Source organism: Sturnira hondurensis, unplaced genomic scaffold (assembly GCF_014824575.4).
Source record: "Sturnira hondurensis isolate 20B ecotype Veracruz unplaced genomic scaffold, ASM1482457v3 Scaffold0014384, whole genome shotgun sequence".
In the NCBI taxonomy this organism is placed as follows: Eukaryota; Metazoa; Chordata; class Mammalia; order Chiroptera; family Phyllostomidae; genus Sturnira; species Sturnira hondurensis.
This window is the reverse complement of record NW_028087015.1, coordinates 15579442-15604956: the sequence shown is the minus strand read 5'-3', so window position 1 is coordinate 15604956 and position 25515 is coordinate 15579442. Positions and strand designations below refer to the sequence as shown.

At 41.1% G+C, this 25515-nt stretch overlaps 1 protein-coding gene across 3 annotated transcripts in view; it reads left to right on the top strand.

The window, feature by feature from the left end:
• The window catches only part of CTNND2 (catenin delta 2), an 837284-nt gene that overhangs the window by 770120 nt on the left and 41649 nt on the right, over positions 1–25515 (top strand). For all 3 annotated transcript variants that reach the window (XM_037063010.1, XM_037063012.1, XM_037063011.1), the window contains 2 exons: positions 14032–14242; positions 19493–19577. In XM_037063010.1, the coding sequence (XP_036918905.1) occupies positions 14032–14242; positions 19493–19577 (296 nt within the window). The remainder of the gene's footprint in view (positions 1–14031; positions 14243–19492; positions 19578–25515) is intronic.

Below are 25515 nucleotides of genomic sequence, written 5' to 3'. Positions count from 1 at the left end.
TACCTGCAAAAAAAAGCTCCGAGGAGCAGGTAAAGGTGGCTGAGTTGGAGAGAGGAGTTTCTGCCCAGGAGACTCACAGAAATGCACCAAAGCCAGGAGACCAGATAGCCCTGTGACCTTACACACATCATTTAACCTCTTTGGGCTACACCTGTCTTCTCTGTAGGTCAGAAGTTGAACCTGCCCTTTTTATACTCCCAGGTAGAGCTGAAGCAGCAACTAACACAGAACATGTGACTTTTCTCAAAAACATTAAACCGCCCTGAAATGTGATCTGTGAGTAGCCACATGTGAAGAAAACCTATAAGTGATTCCCTCTCTTTTGTGCCCTTTGCTGAGACCACCTTTTGTTTCGAGGGACAGGTGGATCAGTGAGAAGTGAGAATGAGGGTATGCAGTGTTCTCAGTCATTGTTAGGCTACTTGCATTGCCTGATGCGTTCCTGTTATTCCAGCAGCCAGAGGACTCACTTCAGGTTCTATGTCCAAAACAGACTTTTCCTATAGAGATTCCAGTCTCACTGTGTCTCAGAGACACTGTTGCCTCCTGTAACTTTTGTCCCAGGAGAGTTCCAGGTCTTTTCTAGTTAGCAATCTTGACCTAGAAATAACAAACCTTCTAGGTGGCTCCCTAAAGCTAGAATCAGTGTTTAAATTTTCACCTTTACTTCCTTTCCGCTAAAATTAGGCAATGAATCGAGATAATTTTTTACTATCTTGCTCTATATTTAATCAAATTATTTTAATCATTTAAAACTGTATCACATCAGCTACTTGCCTCATTTTCAATATTTCTTAAAAATCAATTTATCTTTATTTCAAAAGGTACTCCAGCAAACCTGTTAATTAACTGCCATTTTTACTTTAAGACTGATTCTTATACAAATTAAATATGCCTATTTTAGTCACCTTCTTGTCAGTATTTCTCTATTCATTACCTTAGTTCTTAAGGCTTCGACAATGTGAGAGTTTCTCAGAATGTAATTCTGTGAAATCCACTGGACAAAGTCTCAAGGGTCCAAAATGTACAGTTGCTTTTGTCTGCCAGCCAGATGGAATACGTTATTTGTTTGGAGGGAATAACTCTAGAAAGAATTGCCTACCGCACATTGTAAACCCGTAAGATTCTGCTTCATATGATTCCTAATTGGAGGGTTGCGTTACTGCCTGAGTCATTGTCTCAGACCAACTGCTTCCCAATTCTCACATGTGAAGTTGGTTCCTCTGTGTTGTAAGACTGTATGTGGTTTTAAGAAAATCATAGTTAATAGGAAAAAGCATAAGGAACTTTAGTGTTTCTTCTAGAATTTGCCTTAGCCTCTGCAGGCAGCAGTCACGNATAACTCTAGAAAGAATTGCCTACCGCACATTGTAAACCCATAAGATTCTGCTTCATATGATTCCTACTTGGAGGGTTGCGTTACTACCTGAGTCATTGTCTCAGACCAACTGCTTCCCAATTCTCACATGTGAAGTTGGTTCCTCTGTGTTGTAAGACTGTATGTGGTTTTAAGAAAATCATAGTTAATAGGAAAAAGCATAAGGAACTTTAGTGTTTCTTCTAGAATTTGCCTTAGCCTCTGCAGGCAGCAGTCACGGATGCCTGGGCTTCAGCCATCCTGTCTTAGTCTGCCCTTTTTTTCCTCTATTTAGATAAATCTTCAGTCAATTAAAGACAATGGCCGATATGTAAAGGAAGGCTCATTGTCTTTAAAAAATCAATGCATCTCATTAAATATTTATTCTACTCCAGCAAGAGCCAAGGGATGTGGAGATGAACAGGTCCCCTCCTGGGAACAAGGGATAGGCATGACTAGACCAGAAGGCTGGTGTCACTGCAACCATTTTTCAGTCTGAAAGGAGGAAATGAAGACAAAAGCATCCAGAGAGATAGTTACTTTACACATTGTTGCAAGGGACGCATACTTAGGAAATCAAAACACAGGTTTTTTAAATAAGATAATCATATCACCCAGTATTGCAAATGTCAGAGATAAAGTCAATGGGGAGTCAGAAAGTACTAGGGAATGACTGATTCATTCTGGGACTAAGGCTAGAAGGGCCATCCTGTTTTGTTTTGTTTTGTTTTGAGGGGGGGGGGGGGGGGGCTGCTTTGATTTGCTTCCCTGGGCTGATACATTGTTGTTTTCCTGACTCCGGGCTATAATTAGCCCATGATATGTACACAGTCATGGTGGAGGCAGAGCAAGGTACCAGCTTTTCTCCATGGTCACTCCCATTGCTGAAGCCCTGCCCCTGAGATGCAGATTTAACCACAGATGTTTGTGTGGCCCTTACTTGTGTGTGACTATTAACTTGATGGTTTTACCTTATTTGACCAGTTGTACAGAGACAGGTATAGCAAGCAGTGTGGCTTCATTCACCAAGACCTGTTTGCATGGTTATCAACACTAAAGCTATGCGATCATAAATCTTGAGAGTTAACTTCTGTTTTATTGATACAGTTCCTAGGATTGTAATTTCCATCCCTTGATGTAGCAGGAGTACTTTGCTCCCTTTCACCTCATATACTGGGATCAGTAACCCAAGAAACCCAAATTCGTTGGTCACTTCTACCAGGCTTCCCCTCCATTACCTGTAATTCAGGGATTATTCCGTCCCTCTCAGCCCCCGCTTCTCCGTGTTACTGGCCACGCTGCCTGTAGGGCTGGGATTGCTCGGGCCACACCACACAGTCCAAGTCAGCGTCCTGGGAGGTTGTTACAGCATCACTTCCACATAGGAAATGCACGGGCATTTTGGTGGGGTTGTCATGCCTAATTAAATTATATTTCCTTTAAATGTGGCATGTATGCATGGAAAAAGATTTGATATTTTCATTGTTCTATTAGAAAGGAGGACAGATTCGAGTTCAGTTAATGAAAATCTGTGGTCAAAGAAAGTAAGCAGTTTAGTCAAGGCATTTTTTATATTATTTAACTGCTCTTTTAAGTGTATGGACCAGATCAGTTAACATTTGTTGTTATATTTACAGAATTATTATTACTAACCTTTCCTGATAATCTATCATTTTATCTATTTTAAGAACTTTCAAAGGATTTCCTTGTTATGGATTATGAGGGATTAATTAGAACAAGATTCCATGCAAAGAGTGTTTTATTCTAATTTTTATAATATAACCTGTTAGATCAAGCATTAAAGACAGAGGAGATAGAAGGAACAAGATTTTTATAACATGCCCAATTCAAAATAGAAAGAAGGTCAGCCACAATTAAGTTTGTTTCATTTAATCCAGGTAAATTAATCTTTGTTCCTTTAACACTGGATTAGTTCAGTCCAGTTTCTGAAAGTGAATGAGTTCTGGAAATGCAGGTTCAACCCCTTGGTCACCCATGTTGTTCATTTGGTGATGCTCTTAATCATCACCAAATGATGATTACTCCCGTAACTAATAACCTATTCTCTATAGTATCCAGTGTTGAGTGCCTTTTAAGGTTCTTTAACTGGACTCTTTTGATGTTTCTTCCAACAGACCCTATTACTGATTCATGGCTCCAGCTGGGGTCTGGTAATGAACCTGAGAGAACGTTAAAACTACCTGGTGATGATAAGGCTGACGGCCTCTGAGTGCTTACTCACCCCAACCAATAGCAAAACTGAAACAAGTTTAGTTTCATAAGGAGCTAGTGACTACCATGAAAAGAAGCACATATTCTAGACAATGAAGGCACTGAAAAACCTCGGAGACTTTTTCATTTACTACATAAAGACTATGTTAGGATTACCACCAAGTAAAAAGGCTCTCTTAAACCTAGAAATGGAAGCTTTCCTTTAAAAATTTGACTATTATTGTGCCATTCTTTAACATGAAAGGGAGCATGCTCCTAAGCAACTGAAAGATTCACAACTGCCGAAGTATCATCATTAACTTGTCATAATTAAGTGGAGGTTGAACTTCTCTTTCGCATTTGCCAGGTCTTTTCATATTGGAAGCTTGATAAACAGGACAGCTCTCACAATGGTGTTAAACCAAATAAAAACCTGCAGAATGCCAAGCATACCTAATTAGTCCTGGCATCCTTATTTCATAAAGTGAGGAAGAAAACTCTTTGATATTACCTAGAAGCCCTCTGGGACCCCCCCAAAGATGGTTTAGAAGTAAAAGATACTTTAAAAAGTTTTAATAGTTTGATTTAGAAGTATAGATTTGGGGAAGGCAATTTCAAAAAGAGTTATTTAGGGGACACAAAATGTAAGTCCTTCCTGCCTAAAGACAGAATACAAGTGCTGCTATGCTCAGAGCTTTCCTAAGTGAGCAAGCAGGCCAGCGTTTTCAATAACAAACAATGCCCTCACCTCTTGAATGCGTCACCTCTTTGGTCTGTAAGCCGGGCAAGCCAGTTTTAAAATATAGATGTTTTGTATATTTCTTCCCCTTTCATGATAAACTGGCTGCTTATATTCCATGTCCTAAAGGTACACAGTGGCAGATTTTTATGATACATTAAGGCCCAAACATTTCCCAAAAGAGAAAAGGATGAGAAAAGGCGCTAGCCACATAAAAGAAGGAGCTATGCTGATGGAGCATTGTAAAGACTAACGATCCTCCTTTGCCAAAGGCAGGAAAAGCTCTTTTCACATTTACCTAGGGACTCACAATCACAGGAAATCAGTGCCTCATTTTTACAGCTTCAGCCACAGATCAAAGCAAACCCAGGCTGGGAGAGGACCCTGAGAAGCCGGTGGGTGGGAAATGCCAGGAATCTGTCCCCCAGCCTAGCCAGTGGATCACAGTGGTAGAAACTGGCTGATGTAACCCTTTCGGAATGCTGGAGTTTTAATGAAGGGGGAACCTTGAACAGTAAATTATGGTTAATTTGGGTCCCTTTCAGTCTTTTTTTTTTAAATAATTTTTTAATTTAATTCTTGTTCAAGTACAGCTTTCTGTCTTATATTCTCAACCCTGCCCGCCCCCCCGCCCCATGCTCCCCGCCTCCCTCCCATTTCCGCCCCCCACCCTTAGTTATTGTCCATGTGTCCTTTATACTTGTTCATGTGAGTCCATCCCCTTTTCCCCTATGATTCTCTCCCCTCTCCCCTCTGGACCCTGTCAGCCTGTTCCGTATTTGAGTGTCTTTGGTATATTTTGCTTGCTTGTTTGTTTTGTTTAGATCCCTGTTAACAGTGATATCATATGGTATTTATCTTTCACTGCCTGGCTTATTTCACTCAGCATAATGCTTTCCAGTTCCATCCATGATGTTGCAAAGGGTAGTAGTTCCTTCTTCCTTTCTGCAGCATAGAATTCCATTGTGTAAATGTACCATAGTTTTTTGATGGGTATCTAGGTTGCTTCCAACTCTTGGCTATTGTAAATTGTGCTGCTATGAACATCGGGGTGCATAGGTTCTTTTGGATTGGTGTTTCAGGGTTCTTAGGATATACTCCTAGGAGTGGAATTGCTGGGTCAAAAGGCACGTTCATTTTTAGATCTCCCTTTCAGTTTTTAGCATAGTAGCATAGCAGCTCTCCACCCCTCACCCCCAGCCCCTTGACAGGCAGCTGTGCATGGGTTCACGGAGCAGCTTGCATGCAGACTGTGGGAGCCACAGTGGGCAATATGGATTCTGTCCTTCAAGTATCAATCTGAGTTCTGATTGCTGCTACTGCTCATAGAGATGCTGACAGAGGCAGCCACTGTTGCAGGTCCCTCTCTCTGTAGCTGAAGTGACCTTCAGGGGACTTAAAGAGTTGGTGCCCTGTTTTTCTTTTCATTTTTTCTTTTTTGGGGGGCAGGGATGTTTTGGGGGAGCCAGATATTGAAGATCAGGATGTGTAAGGGTAAATGCATTGGGGGAAATTAGAAAGTCACTATGCATGCCCACAGAAAGGTACAGATTCAGAAAAGACCTAACGAGTCCTTGAGTTTACACCTCAGGCTGATTGCCAGCACAGACACACCACATAACAATCAAAAACAAACAAACACACAAAAACCCACAAACCTGGAGAAGGGAAAGAATGTGATTTCCAGGGTTCCTGAATCATTAGATTCCAATGTCCAGTTAACAACAACAAATCATAAGGCACACACAAAAAAACTGGGGAGTATGACCCATTCAAAGGAAAAAATAAACCAACAAAAACTGTCTCTGAGAAAGGCCAAGGGACAGACTACTAGACACAGACTTTAAAACAATTATCTTAGAGATGCTGAAAGAATTAAAGAGAATATGTGGAGAACACCAAGCAAACAATGCATAAAATAAAATGACAATATTCTTAGAGAGATAGAAAACCTAAAAGAAACTAAAAAAGAAATTCTAGAATTAAAAATCACCATAATTGAAATGAAAAATTCAATAAAGGGATGCAAAGGAAGGCTTGAACAGGCAGAAGAATCAGTGACCTTGAAAACAAGACAATTGAAGTGGTCAAGTCCGAGGAAGAGAAAGGAAAAGGACGGAGGAAAAGTGAACAGAGCCAGAGGGGTCCTCGAGCCACAGTTCGGCGAAGCGGCGTGCAGGTGGTGCAAGTGGCAGGAGGGGAAGAGGGAAGGAGCCAGAGAGACTTTCTGAGGTGATAATGCCTGAAGACTTCCCAGATTTGATGAGAGACAGGAATGTAAACATCCAAGAAGCTCAACAAACTCCAAGTACGGTAAACCAAAGAGGCCCACCATGGCACAGATAATCACTGAAGACAAACGCACTGGGTCTTGGAAACAGCCAAAGAGAAGTGACTCGTCATGTGCAAGGGATCCTCGAGATTATAAGCAGATTTCTCAGCAGAAACTCTGGAGGCCAGAAGGCATCGGGCTTTATTGTCAAAGTGCTAAACTGTAACCAAGAATCTTCTGTTTGGCCAGATGGTCCTTCAGAAGTGAATAAACAGTTAAGACATTCCTAAGTAAACAAAAGCTGAGGGAGTTTGTTATCCTAGACCTGGCCTGCAGGTAGAGGGAAGTCCGCAGTTTGAAATGAAGGACAGTAACTAGAAGCCATATAAAGAAACATTTCTCTCAGCAAAAGTAAATGCATGGGTAATTATAAAAGTATTCTAGTATTCTTGTAAGAACAGTCTGTAACTCCACTTTCTGTTTTCACCATGATATCAGAGATTAATGCATTTTTGAAATTATTAGTCTAAAAGCTAGTATTATTGTAACTCTGGTTGGTAACTCTACACTTTGTTTTCTATATCATTTAAGAGACTGGTGCATCAAAAACAATTATTACATATTTTTGTACACACAACAAAGATGTAATTTTGTGACATCCATAATTGAAAGGGGTAGGGATGGAGCTATAGCAAGCAGAGGTTTGTATGTGACGGAAGTTTAATTGGGATAAATTTAAATTGAGTGCTATGACTTTAGGATATTAAATGTAATCCCTGTGGTAACCACAAAGAAAATAGTTATAGAATACACACCAAAGGAAATGAATAGGGAATTAAAATATTTCACTAAAAAAATAAACACAAAAGAGACAGTAATACAAGAAATCAGGGACAAAAATACAAAGTATTTAGAAAACAAATAGCAAAAGAACAAGGTAAGTCCTTCCTTATCAATAATTATTTTAAGTATAAATAGATTATATTTATTTCAATGAGTTTGTTTCTGTTACAATTTGGTTTTTGTTGTGTTATTTTTTTTTATATTCCACATATAAGTTAAACCATACAGGATTTATCTTTACTCACCATAACACCCTTTGGGTCTATCCATGTTTTCACAAGTGGCAAGATCTCATTCTTTATTATTGTTAAGTGATATACCACATGCTCTTTATCCATTCCCCTGTCAATGGACTCCTAGGTTGCTTTCATGTCTTGGCTGTTACTAAGTAATACTGCAATGAAAAAGTGAAAATTAATACGAGCTACAAACTTCCAGTTATAAAATAAATGTCATGGAATATAATGTACCACACAGGGAATGTAGTTAATGATATTGTAGTATTATAACTTCGTCTGGTAGCAGATGGACTTATCATCATGACCACTTTCTAAGGTACATAAATGCTTAATCAGTTTTTTGACACCTTAAACTAATATAATATTGTAAGAATTAATTTTAAAATATATATACAAATGGATTAAACTCTCTGATCAAAAGACAGATATCAAAAGACAGAATATATTTTTAAAAAAACATGATTCAACTTTTTGCTACAAGAGACTCCTTTGTATGAAAGGATATTTGTACACCCATGTTTATGGTAGTGTTTCAATAGCTAAAATGAAGAAGCAATTCCAGTGTCCACCAACAGATGAATGGATAAGCAAAATGTGGTATATACACATGATAGAATATTAGACTTGAAAAGGGAAATTCTGATATGTTTCAGTATGGGTAAAGCTTGAGGATATTATGCTAAATGGAATGATCAGTCACATAAAGGCATATATTGTATAATTCCACTTGTATGAGGTACGTTGCATAGTCAAAGCCATAGAGATAGAAGGTTGAGTGTTGGCTGTTAGGGAATGGGGCAGGAGCTGAAGTTTAAGGGGTCCAGCATTTCACTTTAGTGAGATGAAGAGTTCTGGAGCTGTAGAGCGGTGCTTGCACAAAACGAATTTAACATCGCTGAACTGTGCACTTGACATGGACAAGATGGTAAATTTTATGTTACGTGTACTTGAACACAATACAAATTTGAAGGAAAAGAGTGAATTTAGGGCATCTCAGCAAAAAATTACAGGCAAGTTCTAGCAGCTCCAGAAACGGAAGAGCTGAGTGAAGAGCTGCTGAGACCTCAGAGACAGAGGAGCTGTGATGTTCCTGACCCAGGGCTGTGCACAGTCCAGCTGACATTTTTTTTAGTGTCTTTTTTCTCAAGTTGGTTTGAGAGATTGGAGTTTCTAATGGTGCACCACAAAGACCAGCTATACAGAGGGCTCTATCAATGATCCAAACAGATAATAATCAGTGTAGGAAGGGACTCGGGTGACTTGTCTGTTGTCTGCCACCTTACAGAGCCCAGGTGGTTAGACCATAAAACCACTACTCAATATCGCGGCCACCACTGGGGAAACCATGTGGTAGTGCACTGGTAGTGCACTGGAAACATGTGGTAGTGCACAAATCAATACCGAAATAGGCATAGAAACAGCGTCATAAGCAAACAACATGGAAGAGACACAGTCTGCAAAAGCAAAGCTCTGTTACCCATCATGAAAGTCCCACCTGCTCTTGTCTGTACAGGAGCTCAGCAAGGAGTGACCATGTTGGGACACAGTTTGTTAGGTCTCCTGGGTCTATCCGGACACCTCCATGTGCTCAACAGCTCTAAACAGAAAACTTCCCAAAAGAAGCATCACAAAGAAGAAATTGTTCTTACTTGAAATTTATACACATGCAGGGAAGGAAGGGTGGCAAAAGTGCAAAATTACTGTTCATCCATCACTGATGGAAACAGTAGGGTTTTTTTACACAATTATATCTCCAGTAGTCCTCTCACGTCAGTGTTGCAGATGTCAGAAATGAAATCATAAGAGACTAAAAACTTAAAAGAAATGGTCTTAGAAGAAAAGGATTCATTTCTATTGGGGACTTGAGCAAAACAGAGTGATCTGTTGGTCAACGGTGGCGAGTTATATTTTCTTTTGTTTTCATCGCAGGGAGAACATGCCTTTCTTTTGTGACGTGACTTCCTGACGGGGTGATGGGAAGCACATGATTCCTAATGAAGGCCGGGCCACACGGCCAATTTACTTTCACAAATCCAAGTGTCTTTTCAACCTAATGAGCTGCTTTTTTTTTTTTCTGTTGGGGTTTTGCTGGCTGGTTCTTCCATAAGATGTTTACTAATTGTGCATGTTTTTCTTTGTATGAAAAAATAAAATAGAAATCAAATTTGTCCATTTTGTTATTAAACTTTAGAATTCACTTGCTTTTCACCAGCCATCTCATTGTCCCAGCTAGGAATTTCTCAAGCCTCTTTCTCTCCATTATCCCCAACTTTTCCCTGGACCCCAAACCTGGTCACAGGTGCTTTGCTGTCCCTGATCACCCCCACACCCCCTGTGGCCAACACTTTGTAGGTACAAGTCCATGTTGTTTTCATCCTGAAATATTACAGTCAGCTGCTCCATGGTTTCATCAGCATGAATCACTCCCTGACCTTTGGTCTGTGTCATATCATTTACTTATTTTTATACCAAATTATATCCAGAAGAAGGGGAGGGGTGGTCTTCAGTCTGCCCTGGTAGCTGGTGCCACTGCCCCTTTTGTGGGTCTTGGAAATTCATTCTAAGACAGGAAGCTCCTCAGCCTCATGCCAGCCTCAACCACAAGGTGAGGCCTGTGCTCTTATGATCTCCTTGCACCCATGTAGTGTCCCCATGCATTCCACGGGCACTTACTGAACTCTAGTGCCTTTAGGGGCCCCGGCCCCATGCCAAGCTTCCAACTTCTCCTCCAGGCTAGTAAAAAGATAGCTCTCTGGTGATACATCCACTACCCTTCTTTGCCCAAGAACAATTAATAGACAGAAAACTGTACTTGAAAAATAATTAAATAAATTTTTTTAAAAAGAATATACAAAAAAAGAAAGTTGCTAATGATTAGACAAAAGATACATAAATAAAATATGCCTTATAGCTTATGGGTTAACGATTATAAAAATATAAAGCATATGAATCAGAAATAAAAATAAAACTTTTAAAAAATAAAAATAAATAAATAAATTGAAAAAAGAGAACAATTTAATCTCCATCCTTTTCTTTGTTTGAAACCAAAACAAAAAAAAACCCTGAATCACCTTGATGGTGTTAGGCTGTGAAAATTCAAGTTCGGCTCACCTGCCTTGCAACGTTTTCTCATCACCACTGTGGCAAAGCAAGAGAATTGACTGCAAAAGGTAATTACCAGATTTTTAGGACTATTCGATGCACTGGACCATAAGACGCACCTAGGTTTTAGAGGAGGAAAATAAGGAAAAAAATTGAAGCAAAATATGTGGCAAAATATTTAATAACCTGTGACCCCACTCCACCCCCCACACACACACAGCAAGCCAGGTAAGCTACATTCAGACTATAAGAAGCACCCCATTTCCCTCCCAAATTTGGGGGGTGCATCTTATAGTTTGTAAAATACAGTAACTATTTTCACATCAGAAGAAGAAATCTCAGATCTCAAATGTCAGACCATAAGCCTGACTCAGGTAAGGAATTCCCTGACTGTTGGGAATGGGACAGAATTTTTTTATTAGGTGACAAGATTAGCTTCATTAATCTTTCTAGAAAGATTAGAAACTTTTTAGAAACTTAGGGGATAAAGTAAATATGGGGTAGAGAACAATTGTACGCACAAGCCACCATAAGTTGTTATGCTTATAATTACCGTAGACACTCAGAGAGCGAACTTTATTGTCAAGAAAAAAACTGTTTCTCCCCCTTTAGTCTCATTATTCTGAAACCTTTCTTGATGCACAAGAGTCTTCTTTGTACGATATTTTGTGGTTCCCCTGATCTGTAGAACAAATCCTAGATGTCCACTTCTCACTTCAAGCCTTCATGACAACCCAGTTTGATTTCATTTCTCTAAACTCCCATTATTAGCATGTCACTCAAGGTCACTTGTGGCCATAATATGTTTCTTATTTTCTCTATCCCCCCAGTAAGCCTCAAAGTTTCTAAACCCAGAAAAAACTAAAAAGCTATTCTTGCTACCCAAATTTCGTATGAAGATAGGATTCAAGTGTGAAAAGACAGCTTTTCTCGGCAACATAATCAAAAACTGAAACAATTGTATGCCTGTAAAAGAATTACCAGATTTTTCCCACTGGTCTTCTGCCCTTTGGAGTAATTTTACTTGATTTGTTTCTCTACTTGGATGGTCAAAATATAGACTAAAAGATATTTTTCCTAAAAAATAGGCTAATAAATAGACTAAGTGAAAAATCTCTAATTGCCTAGTAAAATGCCAGTGACCTGTATTGGAAATAATAGCAATAAACTCATTCAAATGGGTTTCCTCGACAGGCTGTAGAAGATTGTATATGGCGGTGGCTTCTGCTGTGTTCCATGCCATGGAGCACACGGAAAATGACAGTGTTCTTGTAGCACACTGGGGGCTCTTCTGGGTCATGGGGAGTGACTGTCCCTGCTACCTGAATGTAACTGGGACACCTTGTATCTCATTAAGGCCTCACCAGTTAGAAAGCTGTGAAGGATGAAACTGCATCTTCAAATGTATCTGCTGTCATTTAAAAAATGATAACAACAAAAAACTTTAAAATGCTGCAGCCAAATCCTCTTCCTATCCTCATTTTTGCTTTCAACCTTGGTGATGTCCAAGGTCACAAAACCAGTCTTCCATATGTTGTCAGGAGTGTGAATACCTCTGTATGCACAATAACTGAAGTAGTTTCCTGATTCCTTTCTCAATCACTTCCCTTATGAAGAAAAAGTAAAAAGAACCCATCCATCTTCTAGCTTCTATGGAACTCAGGTTTGTCTTCAATGGCTTGTGGGGGTTAATGAACTGGTAAAGTCACCAGCATGCTGAGCTCAACCAAAGTAAACTGTTAGCCTCAGTTGAGTATGATTTAACAATAAAAAAAGCAACTTGCTCAGAGGACTGCCCATGTACGAAGGATCTTCTCCAAACTATTCTAAGTGCTGTCATTAGAAAGTAAATACACTACATTTAAGAGTTTTCAGGCAAACCATCTTTGTTGCATGCTTCTCAGCTATCATAAAGAGAATGAAGGCGCTTGCCTATTTCAGTAATTTAGACATCAGCATTTTTTTGTTCACGCTAAAATAAGCTACCTATACATAGATAGGATAAGAGCAGATACCCAAATTACAAGTGCCTATGTTTTATTTATTCCTGCATGAAATTAAGATATCATTGCCTCCTCCCAAGGGGCTCTTTTTCCTATCCCCAGGCATCAAGCACCAGAAAATTTAACAGCTCAAAGAGGCTATCCTTCACAGACAGGCACAGAGGGTGAAATATTTCAAATAGTTTTTAGGTGCTAGCTAAATATGGGTAATGGGGCATGAAAGACAAGGAAGGGATTTAACTTTGGACCTGCTCCAGTTTCATCTGAAAATTTCAAGAACAGCCAACTTTGCTATAGGCACTCGTTTACTTAGCTCCAGAAGTAAGCTAATGGAACAGAATTGAAAGCTGCAGGTGGGATGCATTAATTGTCTTGCAGGGTTGTTGGTAACGCCTAAAGTGCTTTGTAAATGAGAAGTACTCCATAAAGATGTCACTATAAGTACCTTTATCATTGGGAGTCACAAGGTTACTCATGATAAAGTGAATGAAGAATGCTAAGTTGGATTTTATTTTCACGTGAAGAAAAACATGTCAAATTAAGAAATGTTACGTGGTAGAAACTTACAATGAAATCCTGTCACTGAGACAGGGAGATCATGCATCCAATTACTCTAGTTCAAAGGACACCTAGTTATATACTATTTGTAATGAGTCTCTCCCTTGTTTCAAGTGTTTCTCTTTGCTTCACAGGGGCTAGAACACAGAAGTTATATATAAGGTCATGCTCTCCACATGTTTGTGTTTCAACTCTTGTTATATAATACAGGTCCCAACATAGCTTCCATCATAGGATTTTTGAGGTCGTGTTATAATTATCATGTTTTCTGGATTTCTATGACCACCAAGCAAGAAGCTACTGACTTATCGATCGAGCCCTGCATCCTCAGTAATCCTTGTATCTTAAATGCTTTACACATATGTACTGATTTCATCTCTACAACAGTCTTGTGAGATATATGCCATTATTGTTCCTGCTTCACAAATGTGAAAAGCTGGGGTTTAGAGGCAATGAGATAACTTGTCCAAAGGCTTGATCCCACATCCACCTGGAACTCAAGCCCATACATTCCCCAGGAGGAAATACTGTGTTCTCTGTGGGTGGTCCCAGTTACCCCAATGGAAAGTAGTCAGTGATGGGAAAACAGACAATGTTGCATGAATCTTGCTCTTGTGTTTCTTTTTCTCCCCTATGCCCACCTCTCTCTCTAGCCTTTTGCTCCATTCTGACCTCATTTCAACTCTTCCCTTTATTTTTTTCCAAAGGCAAATATGCCATGCGAGACCTGGTCCACAGGCTTCCAGGAGGGAACAACAGCAACAATGCAGCGAGCAAGGCCATGTCGGATGACACAGTGACAGCCGTCTGCTGCACCCTACACGAAGTGATCACCAAGAACATGGAGAACGCCAAGGCCTTACGGGATGCGGGCGGCATCGAGAAATTGGTTGGCATCTCCAAAAGCAAAGGAGATAAGTAAGTCAGATGGCAACTTCACCATAGAATTCATATTGCAGAATGGGTTCTAAGTGTGCCCCATGGCCCCTGGTTATGGGTAACACTATTGAATGTCACTGAAAATCATTTGCCTCTGGTCATCAAGAGAAGAAAAACAGTCCAGTCTTCCTCCCCAGAGTGAGAGCTGGTCTTACTCATGACTTCAATTTGACTAAGAACTCATGACTTGGTTGACTGCTGTGATATTGGCAAGGTAGACTGGACAATTCAGCATACATGCACTAGTGTGTTCCTCCAGCATAGGAGAAACAACCAGCTTAACCCAGATGCAGGAAGGCATTCCGTGGTAGTTTTCCTCTGTGGTTGCAGGTCCAAGTATTGATGACGCATCTACATCCTTTTGCTCTTTGCCTCTTCAGCTCTGCAGAACGGGTCATCATGCAGCGTGGGGAGGGGGAGGAAACAGAGTGTGATGGAGTCAGAGAGAACTCAGTGCCCGTCCAGCCCCCTCCCTTGCTGGGTGTGCATTCAGGGCAAGTTATTTAATTTAACATGTCACTGTGCCTATACTGCTGTCCAACCTAAAAATGAGGGAGGAGCTGTCATAATATACAGCCTGGAAAAAATGATGGTACATTCTTAAAAGAATGAACAGAACTACACCAGGTAGAAGGGAAGGTGGTGAGGAAGGAAGACATTCATGCAGATGGAATGCAGAGGGAAGCCTGCACGTAGAAGCAACTGCACTGCCACAAACAGGGATGCGCCCAGCCTGACTGAAGAATCAGTGGCATCTCTCTGTATGTGACGAAGAACCATCTTCACAAGCCAGAGTGTCAGTGAATCAGAGCTGCCGATTTTACAGAAACATTCAGTAAACTTAATTAAATTCTGCCTCCTGGAAGTCCCTCAATAGAATCAAGTAAGATTAAAAGGGTAAACCTTTGGTTATCAAGGGCCTGTTCCTTGACTCTTCATCCCCTCACCCCCTCCCTGTTCCTTTACATCTAAATGCTAATAATTTATCTTTGGTTATTAAAGGCTGTGAGAGATGCAGTTTGAGACTTTTTGAAAATTCTCTTGTTATTCCATTTAATTCAGGATATTACCATTGTATTCTAAAAGAAGTTTCAGGGATTATGTTTAAGCACCCTGAGACCTCCAAATAGTTTCAATCAACGGTTCACTATTAGGATTTCAATACTTTTCTACTTCAAGCAGAGAAGCCCCATAGGACTCTGATAACTGCAGTATAGGTAGTTGACTTGAGTGATATCTTATGATATTGTACTTACAATAAAATGCTATTCTGCATAGACAGTAAACCACATGGTTTTCTTCTTTATATAGCTTCAGCAGACCTTTGGAGTCTCTCGTTAAAATGCTTACCTGTTTTGAATATTAAGAACTTAATATGTTAATGCTTTTATAAGCAAACATACATACACACACAATAAAACCACAGTCTATAAAAACACTCTGACATATTTGTCTGTAATCACAAGACATTCAAAGATTAAAACATTTTCTCTAAATTGCAAGAAAATACCTTGGGGGGTGGTTTGGCATATATTAATTTCTTCCAACTGAGTGGGCAGCCTAGTGGATTAAGCATCACTAATTGGGCCTTGAAGAGACAAGATGCTTTTATCAGTCCTACAGTTGAAGAAAGTTATTTGTTGACACTAAAAAATGACTTGAAGAAAACATGTATGAAATTGCGTTATCTCCTCATTACCAATCTGGAAAATGGTCCTGTTAAGTCGGGTCCACTCTTGATTATTGTCAATGGGAACTTTCTTTCCCTGTAGACGATCCCACAAATGTTCTTTAACTGAATGGAGTTTCTATATGGAATAGTCACTGGTTGCATCTCATTGTTCCTTTGTCTTTGTTTTTCAGTGTTAACAGTGTATTCACATGTTTAGTAAGAAGTGTTGTACTGAATTGAGTCAAGCATCTTCCCAGTTATAGTCAGTTTCATCGATTGTTTCATATAGTTTATCTCTTTTTTATATAGTGACCAATTTAGGGGGGTCAAACAGGTTTTTAGAGCTGCAGATAGCCTCACTTCTCACCTCTATTGATTATTACTTCTCGCTGCTCTTAACATGACTCCAGAATAATTGCTCTGGATCTTAGCACCAAACTCATCATTTATCATTGAACTCTGTTATGACAATAGTCAGTGAAACATCCCTATGGCCCTCTAGACATGTTTTAGTAAAATAAAACTCTTCATTGAAAACAGAATTTTTGGAATCAGAGGTGATTTTATCATTGGAAAAGGGAGGAATATCAATCTACTCTAGTTGATAAAATGCTTGAAAATCTTCCCTCCTTAAATAGTCCTTTCAGAAGTATTTATAGAAATAAATTTAATTCAAACCTGGTTTTTAAATTTAAGATGGCATGGGAAAACACAGATGAAAAATGGGCCTAGCTGTGGTCCTCCATTTTACATATCTGTAAGTTTTATTTCTCAAATATGTCATGATATTAACGAGTCATACTGTCAAGGTGCCAGTCATAGTCTGTTTGAATTGCACAACACACTGTGTCTTGTTAACACAACCAGACAGTGGTGCCCTGGGTTCCTGCTGCTGGAACAGCCACATCAAATACCCACAATCTGCCACACCAATGGAAATCTTCAGCCACCCCTAATCTGACAATGCTGGTGAAGAGCAGACATTGTATAAATATTCAGGACTCCTGTAGGAGCTAGATATTTACCATTTGAAGTCTTGATAACTTATATTATTCTGTTCACATTATTTGAAACACCCATTATGGGCATTCTGTCGCATCCATCTGTTTCAAAAGTACATTTGGGTTTTTTTCTAATTTTAACCACTATATAGGAAATAGTGTTGAATGTGGCACTGCATATTGTCATAAGACAGGAAAGCTATTAACAGCCTCAACTGCTACTTGTCAGTATGGCACTGTATGTTGTGGCTGAGGTTATAATCACTTGTCCCATTAAAAACACTCAGTTGTTCAAGTCCTTCAATCAATAGCCATAGTTCTTCAAGTAGAAGTTGCTATGGTACCAGTCTAGTGATGGATTAAAATTAAAGGCTAAAAGGAAGCAATGTTTCTTTGACCTTTGCATGTTATTATAACGCTGAGCTATGTTGGCATTTTAATTGAAAGGTTAAAACCTGCTATCCATCGCACATTCACAGTCTCTGTTTCATAGCTGAGGAAGAAGGAGAAACAAAAAATTGCACTGTGTCAGAGAGATTTCTTGCATAATTCATACAGAGGTGGGCAAAAGTAGATTTACAGTTATTCAAATGGAAAAATGTATAATATAAGAATAACTAATAATACAAGAATAAATTGTGTTTCACATTCTGATCACGGGAAACCTCCTTTTGCCCACCCTTGTGTGTTTCAGCTGCATTATCACTCCCCGAATATTATTATGTGTTTCTCCACAGTTTTTTATTATTGCCCTGGATAAATATTTAGCTAACAATGATAAAACACAGCCAAACGTAGCACTTTATCTTTGCTCAGCATTCATTGTATAAGACTAAAGTGTCCCTGTATCTGAGATAACATCTAAAAGTCCCTTTAAGTCAGAGGGATTTAGCATTGCATTTACATCATAGCACTAGCATACATCAGGAAATCATTCAGCCACCATCCATTTTAGTAAAAAGGAAACATACCTGTTACTTAAACATAATTCACCTTTCATAAAGGAAAAAGTGGAATTTATAAGAACTCTACATTTGTTGTAGTATGTGATATAACAAATAGATTTCTAACAGCCAAAGCTGAATTCCATCTCAGTAACAATAATAGAAAGAGTGACAGTTACTGCTACCAGTGAATAAATGGAGGAAGAAACCTTAGTTGGTCTCCATGACAAACGTAAAGATCCAGGAAAAGAGCGCACATGAACTGACCGTGTGTGAGTGGCCCATAATTTCATCACAAAATGCTTGTCCTCACAACACCCCTTCCCTCTGGCTCTCAGATCCACCCTTAGTGTGGGCCCATCTAACCATCTGCTCACTTTCTAATATCCCAGAGGCCACTTTATTTGAAAGGCATTTTTGGTCTCAGTACAGATATTCTCCATCAGAGCACCAGGGGTGGTTGTAACCTGTGCAACTCCGGGAATCCCCACTCAGATAGACCAGGGTTGGCAAACTGTGGCCCGAGGGCCAGATCCCGCCCCTCACCTGCTTCTGTAAATTACACGTGATTGGAACACAGCCACATTGTTCATTTATGTATGATTTATGACTCCTCTCAAGCTACAACGGCAGAGTTCAGAAGCTGTGACTGAAATCACCTGGCCCCAAGGCAAAGAATATTTATTACATGACCCTTTATAGAAAACGTGTGCCAACCCCTGACACGGGCCTAGTGTCAATAGCAGCCACTAGACTTGGGCAGCTGCTTGTGGAACCAGCCTGTTGGAATGAAGAATCATCAAGTAGCTAATAGTTTCCACTCCCCACTAGTCTATGTGACTTCCAAGAACGTGATAGAATTACATCAACACAGATTTATTGGTCTCGTGTCGTTTTGAGATATAGATTGGCGCTGAACCAAAAGGCAAAATATTTAGCTATAATTTCACAGGGACTTCAAAGCCATGATTTTTTAAAAATGGTAAGAACCACCAGTCCAAAGGTTTATGTCACCTTACCTTCTCACTATGGCCCACGGGACGGAACTGTGACTGTCTGAAGGGTTTTACCATGGAGGCTTCTCTCTTCGTCTGTAGACATGTACATGCATGTACACATCTGCCTGCACTGCCAGTCTCTTGTCCTTGGCATTGGCAGCAGATGAAGACCAAGTTCTCTCAGTCAGGCAGGTGTGCAGAGTGAATACTGGGTGTGCTCTGATGCTTCAACGGAGAAAATGAACATTTTTGTCCATCTTACTGCTCAGGGGTTGCACAACGCTGCTGTGCAATGCTGATTCTGGCCCTTCCTAATCATTGTTTTCCTCACCTGTTCTATTTTGTAGTCCAGTGCGAAATTTGCATTCTGACTGGATGCACTGCTCTTCTGTTTGCATTTTGGACATTGTTTTCCAGATTATGGTGTACTCCTGTCTCTCGCCCTCAGGGATGTGTTGATGAGAATGAATTTGGGGAATGTGGACAGTCAACTCCTTGCCCTCCCCAGGCTGAGAGGAACAGAGCTAGAAAGCCAGGAGGATGCTTATTCATGCCTTTTCCTGACAAGTTGGGGTCCACTCACCATCTTGCATGTCCTGTCTTTTCTTTACCAGACATTCTCCGAAAGTGGTCAAGGCCGCATCTCAGGTCCTAAACAGCATGTGGCAGTACCGAGACCTGAGGAGTCTCTACAAAAAGGTAAGGCTTGCTTTACCATGTCGCTCATGAGCGATACACAGGCCCTCAGCCAGAAGATACAATAGCTGGTCATAGCAGGGTGTGTCCTCGAGGTGGAGGGCACTTACCCCACAGCCTGTGTAACTAAAACAAGAGAATCGATGACAAAGCAGAAAAGTCACTAAGTGTCCACTAAATGTACACGAAGGTCCATGAACTTTCTGGATTGGATAGATCCACACTCACAGGGCCATACCCTAGATAGTCTTATCGTAAGGAAAATAAGCTTGTTTTCCTGAGCTTCCATATGTTATAATAAACTAAAAATTAATAAACTGAGGGGTTTTGCCAAAAAAAGTCAACAATTAATTATAGAGAGGAGACAGAAAGAAATAGAAAAAGCAGTTCGGGAAGTTGGAGTGCTGCAGCCCAGGAGGCCCCAGCCCGACCCTCTCCGGTCACGGCAGGGGCATCAGGGGCTGACGTCCCAGCCCTCCACCTCTGCGGATTGCACGGCAGAGGCTGGGCACTCATTGTGCCCTCGAGCAAGGCAGGCAGGAGTTTTCACCATACACCTCAAAGGAATCTTTATCCCCAAAGCGGTTTACAAATAAAGCCTGAAGAGAAAAGTGTCACTAGTTTCTACACCTCATTTCCAATTGCTGCTAAAAAGGTATGCACAACTTCTCTTTTTTTTTCGTTTGGAGGGGAGAATCCTTTACTGTTTCCCCAAAGTTGTTGTTCTGTTGTTACCAGACCAGCAAACACAGGTAGTTTAAATGATTGGTGACCGCAGGGGTGGAGAACATTCATGATCTCTGCAGGGATGCAGACCGCATGAGCAGGGCAGGAGGAGAGACATGGGCTTCCATCAGCCACTGCCCCCGTGCCTCCTTGCAGCCCCTTGGCTGTCTGCAGGAGAGGGAGCCTGTCTCCCTGCCTCGCTCCGCAGCCTGCCAACCCTGGGCCTGGGGTGGGGAGCAACAGCAAGATGCTCACATCAGAGAAAGCAGAACCCATCTTGCCAGAGGGGAAATTTGTCTTTTCTAAGCTGATAGGGTATTGCAAATATTTAACAGCTGGTTCTACTAACTTATAGTCTATTTCTAGATTTCCCCAAGTCCTTTCTATTTCCCTTAAGCACTCACACTTCGCACTTCAACTTTATGAAGCTTTGCCCAAGTATTTCTCTTTTAAAACTTTCCTGTTCTCTAAGAGGAAGTATGATTAAGTTGAAACAGAGATTGTGAAGTTCAGTGTGCGGGGAGCATTCTAGATTAATTATGTCCTCTCCTAAGTATTCTGCGTGTTAGGATAAGCCCTTCGTCTCACAGGTTTGGGGTTCCGTTTCGTTTTTCCTGACATTCATCTCCAGGCACCCCTAGGAAGTTCTTTCTTGGATGCCTCCAGCAGGCCGTGAGCACTCTCCCAGGGCAGGATCCTTCAGCTGAACAGGCAGCGGGACCTGAAGAACGCGCTATAAATTAGAAAGGAGCCGGTTGCTCTGAATCAGTGGTTCCAGAAGCTCCATGAAATATCAGTGCCCCATAAATTCCACTTTATCTGAGATCCTTTGAGAAATACACCTTCTCATAGGTGCATTGAAGGGAAACTGCTTTGAGAGCCTCAACACATTATTACTTGTTGAGTAGTATCAGTTTTCCATCACAATTTCTTTCTATGTTGGCAGTAGAGTTCATGTTTCCATGAAAAAAAAAGGCTGTGTTGACAGGAATTTAATGGAGCTAGAACTTAAAAGTTAAAGATGGTTTAAAATGTGTTTCATGTGAGGAGATTCAAGAAGCACAGGCTAGAGAAACTGATGGTGATATTTTTAACTGACCCATGATTCAAAAGCATTAAGAGTGAGCTGATCTTAATAATCTCCAAGTTATGCAGTTATGAAATGAAATGCCTTTATGTGCAATGTCATAAGTGCTGCTGATGGCAAAGCTCAAAATTCACAAAATCATTTATTTTTGTAAAGTCCATTTGTGAGAAAACCAAATTCATTCATCTCATGAATTGTTTTTGATCAGTAGGGGAATAGATTTCTATTTCGTTCTCCGTTGACAATTTTCATATCATTGGAAAAAAAGATCCATATATTTTAATTATCCATTCTTCAGATCTATTTATTAAATACCTAGTGTAGGCTTAGAAAAGGCAAAGTTCCAGAGAAAACATAAGACCTGGGAAGCAGCAACTGTGAGTGAAAATGAAATATGGAACAATTATTGGCAACTTTATTTGCTTTTGGAAGTATGTACCACCAATTTTAAGGGATGGATGAAGGGCAGAAAAATCAGAGCAAAGTTTTGAAAAACTCATAAAGTTTGCATAAAGTAGGAGAAAAGAGGTGAGGACATTATAAATGAGAGGAAAAACATGACTAAAGAGATGAAATTTGAAGTGAATACGGCAAATCTGTGGGACAGAATTGAAGGCCCATCTGTCACTGGCTCATTTCTTCCTAAAACCCAGGCAAGAGAGCCAGCATCTCATTTAAATGAGCTCAACTCCTTTATTTTACTTAGAGATACATTTAATATATCAAAATATTCTTTTGGTGTATTTGTTGACCAATACAAAATTATGTTGGATCCTAATACATTTTGAGACAAAAATATATTTGCATTATTCAAATCCTCAACTTCCCTGAGGCCTGGACTTCTGGTTTCCTCCCCATCAGGAAAACAAGCTCAGAAGACTGTTATCACATGCAGGCTAAATAATGCATCACTTTAAAAAATAATAAGTAAACCAGTCCTTACGTGTAGATAACCACAAATAGAACTTTAAATTTTCTTTAGCATCTGTATCTTCGCAGAAGATGTTTCTAAAGGAAAAGAAGAATAGCCTGAGGAACAGACTTGATACAGGAATGAAAGAGAATCAGGAGATTAGAAGTCTTGATTTTTTTGAACTTTGGTACTTGAAAAAAATGAGGTCACTGATACAACAGCATGCTTATGCTTGCCTATGGTGGGGACCATTGGGACAGCTGGTTTGGGAAGAAAGCAGATAAGTGGGCGGGGGGGGGGGTGGACATACAATTATAAAGTTATAGAAATTATTTCTTGCAAATACTTATACAATACCTTAGTAATCTGTGCATCACCAAGAAATAGTTATATTGGTTTGTACAAAGGCATTCTAACAGAGACTCAAAATATATAGAAGCTCAAGGTCACACAGGTACTTCTTTCCCTCTCATGGTACCTGGTTAGGCAGGTGACCCAGGAACAGTCCATGATCCTGGGATCTGTCCTATTGCTTTGCCTGGCATCAGGGTGCTGTCCTTGCCCTTGTGGGCAAAGCTCCCTGGCCCTTCCCCTCTCCTTCCAGCCCACAGGAGGGGAGTGAGGCAGAGAGCAAGTGATATTCTTTAAGGAACTGATAGAAAAGGTGTCAAATTCCTGCTCGCATCCCAGGACCAAGGACTCAGCCAAACCATGCCACCCTGCTTTCAGGAAGGATGGTCAAGGGAGCTGCTAAACCTCTGTGGCAGGAGGAAGGTAGTTACCATATTTTACTAGAGGAAGAAAGGCAGCATCGGCTCCAGGAGTCATTTCATTTTGTTCAAATGCCTTTGATATCAATTGCAATTACTACCTAATGAGGCATATTATTCCATTTTAGGATGGCTACAGTTATTCGGAGTTTCTTACATTGAGCAAAAATCTTTATCTGCAACTTCTGCCCTCCAATGCCATGCTGCAAAAGTCAGATTTTGCTTCTCTCTGAGAACCTTTTCTGGTGCACTCCTGTCCCCACGCGGTCATCCCTTCCCAGGCCAGACATGCTCAGTTCTAACACACCCGCGTTTCCATGTCCCTCACCATTGCTGTCACATTTTTCCACCTGCGTGCAGATTCACCAGCATCTCTTTTGTAATGTATCCATCTATCCATCCCAGTCTATCTGAAACAGAAGAAAGAGGGTAAGATTATGCTTCCCTGGTACTGAGATCCCAACTACTCACAAAGCTAGGGAACAAGTTCATGCCTAAGAGGCTCATTATACTAGATGGTAAAATTCAAAGATCATAGCACTTAGGATCAAATGGCCAGAGATTAAAGGCACAGCCTGTCACCTCCCAGCAGAGTGACCCTGGGCAAGTTTTCTCGAGCCTCCTTGCCCATCAGTGTAGAGTTGACTGCGGGCGGCCCTGTGGCCCTCGGCTGCTGCAGGGCGGTGAGGAGACCTGTGATTCACCAGGCCTCTGGGTCCGCACTCAGAGCTGCGTTCAGGTTGTTCTCTATCCAGCTGTCCAGACCTGGTGAGCAGCCCTTCTCCGCAGTCCCCAGAAGACTAAATAACCTCTTAAAACAGTCTATGGCAGTTCTACCTGGCAGAATGTTTTCTCCAGGCTGCTGGACATGACTGCAAGGCCCTCGAGGTTTATGTACCAGAGTCTGGAACTTTCTTTAACCCTTGCTCAGGGAACCTTCACAACCTTTCATGGAGACTGTGGGCATCTCTCCGTCAGCCCAACCCCAGTCTCTTGGATTTCTCATCCATGAAGTGGACAACGTAACACTGGTTTCTGGATCATTGAGTGTCTCCCATGGGACAGCAGTCACCAAAGAACTCTGTACACTGGAGAGGCATCTACCAGTGAGATTACTGCTGTTCGTCCTCAAATATGTTCCCTTCTGTCTGACTGACAGGCACTGTTTGCTGTCCTGGCCACAGGCAGCTGGACAGGTGGAGCCAAGGATTTATTTTTGTCATCACCACCATCTTTATCATCATTCGCTTCGACCCATTTCCTCAGAGCTCCCTTTGCTCCTGGTTTCTCTACCTCGCTCCTCCCAACCCCTAGAGGCCTAACCCAGTGTCCCCTCCCACAGTCCCCCTCCTCAGCAGCCGGGCCTGTCCAAGAGGCTTGCACTGTAAAGAGTCCCAGAGGGAAGAATCTTGCACAGTGGGGTTTAGGTAAAAACAAATTTGGTTTTGTAAGAATGCCATTAAGGACAATGAGAGCTAGCTACTATGGTTTTAGAAATGGTTTGAATGATTTTTATCCATTTTAAGGCTGAATATGTGGAAAATATGGCAGGTCAGGTATGCTAAAGACTAATGTTGGCTTGAGGATCATGGAGAAGTCTGAGGTTGGAATATGAAGACAAGAGTTTAAGCCTGGGCTCAGTAAATAGCATGCCATGTTTTCCCCCAAAAAGGCTGTGTTGTGATGCTGCATATTTCTGGTTTGAAAATATTGTGGTTACCTTCCACACAGAGTGGTCTCCCAAAGCTGTTGCTCTTGCCCCAATCTCTCTTCGTATAACCAACCACCAACTGTACAACCTACTCAGACTCTCACATCATCTCTAACAACCCAGATCTCAACCAGACCGCCTTCTCCCGGAACCCCCACTCTTCCCGCCTCCTCTGGTCAGTGACTGGCGCAGCTCTGCACCCATCCCCTACGCCACTGCCCAGGAGCCCCCCTGGCTCTTTCCCCTCCTTCACTCTTCCGCACCCACCCCACCAGAAAAGCCCAGCCTTCTGCCTCCACTGCCTTTTTCTACAGTCATCACCAGGACAGCTGTCTTTTGTCTGCTGGCTTGTTGTCACAGAGTCCTCACGGGGCTCCCCACCTTCATGGTTCCCTCTGTCTAGTCCATTCTGCCCTAGAAGACAGTAACGGTGACCTTTCTAAAAAGCAGTTTGGGTTAAATTAGTCTTGAGAGATATACCTTTCTGTGAATTCCATTGCCCTCAGGACAGAGTCCAAACATCTTAGTGCATGTCAGCCCTTGAGAGCTTTCAAGAAGAGCCGCAGCCTCGCTCCCTCCCTTGCACCTGCTCTCTGCCCGCCCTGGGTCACCAGGTGTACCTAACTCCTGTGTCCCTAACTCACGTTTCCTTCCTCTCCACCCCCCACCTTTTCACAACCCTGTATTCCATCCTCTACCCTACTTGCCCATCTAAATCTTCCTTATTTTCTCCC